Source organism: Balaenoptera musculus, chromosome 10 (assembly GCF_009873245.2).
Source record: "Balaenoptera musculus isolate JJ_BM4_2016_0621 chromosome 10, mBalMus1.pri.v3, whole genome shotgun sequence".
Classification (NCBI taxonomy): domain Eukaryota; kingdom Metazoa; phylum Chordata; class Mammalia; order Artiodactyla; family Balaenopteridae; genus Balaenoptera; species Balaenoptera musculus.
The window spans coordinates 8,852,408-8,859,741 of record NC_045794.1 but is presented as its reverse complement, the minus strand read 5'-3'; the positions used below and the strand labels follow the sequence as shown (position 1 = coordinate 8,859,741).

Sequence of the window (7,334 nt, the reverse complement as noted above, 5' to 3'; positions counted from 1 at the left end):
CAGTGACGCGTTTATCCTGGGCGACTGACGTCACTGCCAGGCGCCCGGCGGCACGTCTGCTGGGCCTTCGGCGGGCTTTTCGGGGACAAAGATGGCTATGGCCAGCGATTTCTACCTGCGCTACTATGTAGGGCACAAGGGCAAGTTTGGACACGAGTTTCTGGAATTTGAGTTTCGGCCGGACGGTGAGCAGAAAAGCGGCCGCGGCAACGAAGCGCGGTGCTGAGCAGGGGGAAGCGAGGTGGAGAGGCCGCGGAGGAGTTGGGGTGGGTGGGCGAGCCTCCGCCGGCTGGCGAGTGTGCAGTAGGGCCGAGGAGCTTAAGGAAAATAGGAAGCGTACATTGGCTTTGTGAATAAACGAGTAAATTGGTGTCAGTTAATTAAGAAAAGCCGATCCTGTCAGATAGTAAAGTTCAGAATCCTAGCATCAGTTCACCGGAAGGGACCTTAAAGGCCGTCTAGTTTATCGACCTAATACTTGAACGTTTGTGAGAACATCTCCACCACGCGGTGGACGCATGGATGCTTCAAATCTTCCGGTGAACAGTAAATTTCGGACTGCCCATTCATCTTTTTTATTCATTCAGGCGCTGTATGGAAGGCAAAATGTCGAGAAAAACGAATGAGGCCTGCTCTGGAGCGGGGAGCCCCACGTGTAGAAAAATGAGTGTAATGACGTGTTTGGGGTGCCTAAATACAGTTGTTCCCTATAGGATGCATTAAGACTATAAAGAAGGGGCGTGGTTAGTTCTACATGAAAGAGTCGCAGTCTTTTTAGAGAAGGTGACAGTTGAGGTGAGTCTTGAAACGAGAGTAGTTTTTTTCTTGGTCTCTGAGGGGAAAAAAGGAGTCAGACTGCTGAGAGCCCTATGAGGTGAAAGTGCCTGCTGCCCAAAGAAAGTGCAGCAAATTCTGTCTTTTGACAGCTCTGATTCTCTTTAGATGGTTGTACTGTATATTGAATTCTAATTGTAACAACGACAGTCCAACTGCATAGACTTTTCTTTTTTGAATGCATATTATGTGCTGGGCAACATGTAAAAACAAAAATTGAAGGGACAGTAGTGCATAAGACTCTTTAATTCCCCTCAAGGAGTTATACCTTGGTGGGTGACATAGACATGAAACTAACCGTAAGGCAGTATAGATATTAAGTGCTGTGTTCATGCTTTGGACAAAATTCTGTGAAGGCATGAAAGAAAAATTAAGGGAGGATCACATATTAGGAAGGGGGAAGAACATCGCACATTTCATGTAGAACTCAGGGTAACTTTGGCTCTGCAATTATTTAGAAACCTTAATCACCTTAGTCTCCCTGGTTCTCCCCAAGTCTTTTCTAAATTTAGCTAAGGAGCCAAATTTACCTGAATTCTCCATCTGTTCTTTCTTCGTGTGATACTGTTTTCAGGGCCTTGGCCTGTGAACAACTTTTAGCTTGTCCGTATCACTTTTAGCCAGTCACGTAAATTAAGTAGTCTAAGATTATCAGGGAAATTTCGTTCCAGAACACTGGTTCTCATCTGCCACCACACCATTCCACAACCTTTCCATAAGTAATGATGAGTCCCAAAGACAGTGATTCCTAAGGGGTTCTCCTCATTAGGATAACCTGTCATTTTAGAGGCTCAGGATCTCATTACATCTGTATCTGGGCAACTGACTAGCCGTGAGGAGAAGCATACATTAGGGAATACATCAAAATTAAATGTAGATCAGGTAACAAACTGGTCAATTTTTATTCAGAAGATATAGTTTGTGTGCTTCTTAATTACAATTCTAAAACAGTAGCATTGCCATAGTACATTAATTTGAAGGAAAATAATTAAAGGAACATTTTGGAGTAGTGGGGAAAGCATGTGTATTGGAAGAAGGTAGATCTAGGTCTGAATCTTGTGTGACCCTGGGCAAGTTACTTAACTCTCTGTTTTCTCAACTATGAATAGGTGAGAGAATAAAACATACTTTTTAGGGTTGTTTTACAGATTAGATTAAATGTTCTGGGTAACTCAGCACCAATAAGACATGTAATGTAAACTTTAGAAGAAATGTTAGTTCCTTTTTCAGATTCCCTGTCTAGATCATGACATAGCTTAAGAAAATGGGCCTTGAAAATGGCCCTCCCATTATATGGAATTGTATTGAAGGCATGGAGTTTAAAAAGTTGACTGGCTTCAACTTCAGCCAACTTAACAGCAAATACATGTTCAGCATTGATCTTATGTCCAGGAGGGAGGAAATATTAATAAAAGTAGTAGTATAAAATGGTTTTTACCTTCAGAATTGCTTATGATGTCATTTCTTTATATTTTAGCAGTTTTTGCTGTTATAGATTGAATTTTTTTCCACTTCCCACAGGAAAACTTAGATATGCTAACAACAGCAATTATAAAAATGATGTCATGATCAGAAAAGAGGTAAGTTTTTTACAGATGTGTAATTTTTTATATTAAGCCTGTTTACCTCATGTCTATGGTTTTATTTACATATTTAAAGTACATCTGGGGCTGTAAAGAAGCCAATGTATAGATTGAAAAAGGCTTCTGATTGTAGCATCTATAACAACAAAAGAAGCAATCTGAATATATTAAGTTGTAGTCCCACATTCGAGTGTATCATTTAATTCATTTTATAATTAACTTTGTGTTTTTACTCTATTCATTATTTAAAACTAATTGATAATAATTATGTTTTAAACACAGTATGAATTTTAAATGAAAGTCTCAAAAGTTAGGTATAAGAAAAAGTTCAAAGCACTAACCGTGATGTGTATTTGTATTTGTCACTGTTCACGTCATAGATGTTGTGTTGACCACCCACAGGTATTTGAGTTCTGTGTTACAAAGGCAGAATACAAGGTTTCAAGATGGGGCTGGTGTTGAGAAGAGGGAAAAATATGTTTTAAAGGAAAGGGCAAGAGAGTGAAGAAACATCATAAGGAAGAATGATTCTCTCCCATCTTGTACTTTTAGAATCAGAATTAAATTTTTCTTTAATGTTCTATTTGAATACTCAGGGTTTGTAACTCTGTTTTACTATTTGCTTCTGAGTTGTGTCGAGAAATAGAGAGACACTGAAATTTTTATAACTTGTTTTCAGGCTTATGTACACAAGAGTGTAATGGAGGAACTGAAGAGAATTATTGATGACAGTGAAATTACAAAAGAAGATGATGCTTTGTGGCCTCCCCCTGACAGGGTTGGCCGGCAGGTTCGTACTTAATAATTCTTGAAATCGTAAATACTAAAAGTTGTTAATATAATTGTTATGTTTCTCCTTGTTTATTTAGAATAGCTCCTCATTGGGTCTTGGGTCTTCCATTTAGTAGGCACCTGGTAAATACTTTATAATTTTATTTCACTTTGCGTCATTTTCTGTGCTACCGCCTAGTAGTGAAGGCGTCAGTTTAGACATCTTTCTGAACAGTCTTCTCTGCAGCCACCCCAGCTAAAGTTAAGATGTTTTCACAATGTTATGAATAATTGCTATTATTGGTTAATTTTATTAGGAAATAAAAATAGATAGGAAAAAACACAAGTGTTTGTTAAATTTGAGAATTAGCATTCTCATTGACTACGTAAAATTCACTTTCGCCAGATTTATAACTTTGAAAGTTCTTACTTGCATCTTTATGCCCCAGAGAGTGATTTGATTGGTTTCTTTGTTCCAACTGACCATTGCCTTTGCCTCTCATATTCCCTTCAGAAAAATCGATGGGCTGCTGAAGAGCTCTGAAGGCCTAATTTCACTCTGTAGAAAGCCAGTTTGATTTCTGAATTGGGTCTTTTCACCTGTTGGAGAAATGAGATATGACCCCAGGAGGAAGAAACATTTAATTTCGCTTTTGTATATTCCCGAGGATTATACTGTATAACAACTTCTTTGACTAGAAGAAAATGTGGCGAAATCTAATAGATGCTGACTCTCTGTAGCAGTAACTTAACACTTCTCTTTAAAGAAATGTTATTTAGGAAAGCAAAGGTAATAGTTAACAGTATTTATTTTATGCACTGCAAACACTTTTAAGAAGTAAATTTAGATCTGTTTGTTTTATACATACATACGTTTGCATTAAAAACAGCAACAAGCCTTTTGTTATCTCTTTTAGACTCAGGGAGAGGGCAGTGTTTTCATCTACCCACTTGGTGATGTGTTCGTGTGTTTTGGTTAGTGGGGAGGATTACTCATGCTCCAGAAATTGTCTGTTGGATCTTTAAGTCAAAGATTTTGTGATTGTTTGAGAGTCTTATTTAATTCTCCATTTTGTGTGTGCCATAAACTGTGCATAATTAGATTTTCTGCTCAAATACATAGCTAGGAGTGTCTTTAAGGTCATCTGTTAATTTAAACTGAAAAATCACTACAGACGTAGCCTCTTACTTCTTCATTTTAGATTTGCAGATAAAATACGGAGAAAAATTTATACTTAATTTTGGCACACTAGAAATGCCTATATTATGTTATGTTTGTTTTACTAGTTCTTAATTTTAATTGTTTTGTGAAGTCAAAAGAGTATGAATCTTTCAGTATTATAGTCCAGGATTCAAATATTAGTACCATCGCTTACTAGTGGTTCTACATCAACAGTTTTTTTCCTCTGCTTTATGAGTCTTGGATTTCACATTTGTAAAATTAGGCAAATAAAGCTGGCCTGAGAAGGGTAGGCTTTATTAGCCCAATTTTAGGGATTACAGAGAATGTTTGTAAAGTCCCTAGCACCGGGCCTGACACATAGTGGGTGCTAAGTAGTGCTATTATTAATACTATGCAGTTTATTTGTAGAGCCTGGTAGAAAGGGTAAATGTGTTTGTATTTATTATATTAAAAATAGGCTTATACCCATATTACTAGTTTTACTCACACTATAAGAAACATTTCTGTGTCACTCATAAGTATATCATTCATTTGATAGCATCATCTTTTTGAGATCTCTGGAAAGCAATTCTTTTTTTTTTTCTATTTTTTTCGTGATTTCCCTTTTTTTTTTAACATCTACATTTCTTTCTATTTATTTATTTATGGCTGTGCTGGGTCTTCGTTGCTGCGCATGGGCTTTCTCTAGTTGGCGGCGAGCAGGGGCTACTTTTCGTTGTGGTTCGCGGGCTTCACGTTGCTGTGGCTTCTCTTGTTGCGGAGCATGGGCTTCAGTAGTTGTGGCTCATGGGCTTAGTTACTCCGTGGCATGTGGGATCTTCCCGGACCAGGGCTGGAACCTGTGTCCCCTGCACTGGCAGGCGGATTCTTAACCCCTGCGCTGCCAGAGAAGCCCCTGGAAAGCAATTCCTGATTCATCCTGATACTGGGGACACCTGAGGAGCTGGTGAGGTTTTGTTTTACATAGTTCATAGCTAACAGGTCGCTTCGTTTTTTTTTCCTCCTCTATGATGGCTAGAAAACTTGCAGCAAAAATTGGGACTTCTTGGTAGCAAGAATACATATATCTTGTGGGATGGATTTTTATATTAACTACATTTCTCTGCTTTATTTTTTTCAGGAGCTTGAAATTGTAATTGGAGATGAACACATTTCTTTTACCACATCAAAAATAGGTTCTCTTATTGATGTTAATCAGTCAAAGTGAGTATGTTAAAGCATTTTGACTAAATTGACATAATTTATTAGAGGGGCTCATTTTAGAACTATAGCCAGTTTGGGAAGATTATTTTAATTGCAACCTGTATCAGTTTATTATGTATATGTAATCCTCATTTTTATAGTAGTGAAGACTTGTTATCAAAGAAGTTAGCGGTATATTTTACTGATTGCCAAAAAAAGTCTTAATCTGGACACAGCGTCACAAAATTTAAAAGAAATCCGTATTGGATTTATCAGCCTTATTAGTCCCATATAACATCATTCTCTTCCTTGGATTTAATACTTGAAAGAAATGGAAAAAGCCCCAGTATAGCTTAAGTATGGCTTTAGCTACCTGTGTCTTCCCAAGCTCTGTAAGTGCGGTACCATATACCACTGTCTGAAAAATCTCTCTGCCTCCAATTATTTCTTTCCACTCTTTCCCCTCAAAATGTTCTTATAGTGTCTTTTTCCTATCCCCCTAAATTGTAATAACTTATTTGTTTGCTTAACTGGCTTCAGTGTAAGCTCCCTGAGAACCTTGCCGTATCTCAAAGTTAGTGCAATGCCTGGCACACAATAGGTGCTTTATAATTTATAGAGGAAAGGAGAAAGGAATGAATGCATAACTACTGGATACAAATGGCTATGTTCATAAAGACTGCCGCGATACTTTTAAACTATCACATCTATTTTCCTATAGTTGGTGAGGATGTGGCATTTGTTTCCTACTGGGATTGTAAATTGATAACAGTGTTTTTTGGAAAGCAATTTGATAATATGCATCAAAAGCTGTTAGTATTTTTCTTTTATCTTTGTCCAGCTAATTTCATTCCTGAGCATCCATCTATCCTAGGAAATACTCTGAAATAATGAAAAAACTTTATTATTCATAGAGATGTTCATTAAAACCTTATTAATAATTGGAAAACAATCCAAATGCTAACAAGGAGAGAATTGCTAAATTAATTAAAAATTATTTGTGAATTTTTTTTAATGTAATGGAAAAAGTAATGTTTAAAAGGCCACAGTGAATGATTTTAATTATGAAAAAAATTAGGGAAATACCAAAATATTTATAATTATTCCATGAGGAATGACATTATATAGTATTGAGTTTCTTTTTTCTATCTTTATAATTTTATTTGCCTTAAACATTTTTGTGATGCATAAATATTATTTTTTATAAGGAAATAAACACTTTAAATATGAAATGAATACTGATGAAGAAATTTATGTATTTTTTTCTTACAGAAAAGATAGAGATGGGAATTGTTCAGGATATCCATTTTAGTTATCAGAAAATGCTTCCTTTCTCCTCAGAATTCCTTTAACTTAATTGTTTTAGGTTTTTGGTCTTTGTTTTGTTTTAGGAATTAATTTGTACTATTATGTTGTTTCATTTTAGGAAGAAAAAAGTAACTTTTATCTTTTTAAATTTTAGGGATCCTGAAGGTCTTCGAGTATTTTACTATTTGGTACAGGACCTGAAATGTTTAGTTTTTAGTCTTATTGGATTACATTTCAAGATTAAACCAATCTAAATTGTGTGTTTTTTGAAACTTGTTTATATTTAATTAAGGGATGGGTGAGGGAGGGTTTGTCATTTATGATGTTGGGGTTTTTATGAATGTGAAGCAAGCTTCTTTTGTATGCAAATTGAAAATAAGAAAATACATAAACAGGCTTAATGGTTATCTTCACTTGGATCCAAGTGGATTGGATAGTCCCCACACACATTAAATTCTCTAAATAAAAGCCAC

The 7,334-nt window shown here is 36.3% G+C and overlaps 1 protein-coding gene across 2 annotated transcripts; it reads left to right on the top strand.

Annotated features, from left to right (window-relative positions):
• The first annotated feature begins 11 nt into the window (after positions 1 to 11).
• Positions 12 to 7,133, top strand: MAGOHB (mago homolog B, exon junction complex subunit). Of its 2 annotated transcripts, none has more exons than XM_036866673.1 (5): positions 12 to 185; positions 2,356 to 2,414; positions 3,097 to 3,207; positions 5,492 to 5,574; positions 7,016 to 7,133. In XM_036866673.1, the coding sequence occupies exons 1-5, from the start codon at positions 92 to 94 to the stop codon at positions 7,113 to 7,115; spliced, it is 447 nt and encodes a 148-aa protein (XP_036722568.1). In that variant the 5' UTR covers positions 12 to 91; the 3' UTR covers positions 7,116 to 7,133. The 2 variants fall into 2 exon arrangements, with proteins under 2 accessions (XP_036722568.1, XP_036722569.1); XM_036866674.1 differs by lacking the exon at positions 12 to 185 and adding an exon at positions 305 to 795.
• Positions 7,134 to 7,334: the final 201 nt, after the last annotated feature.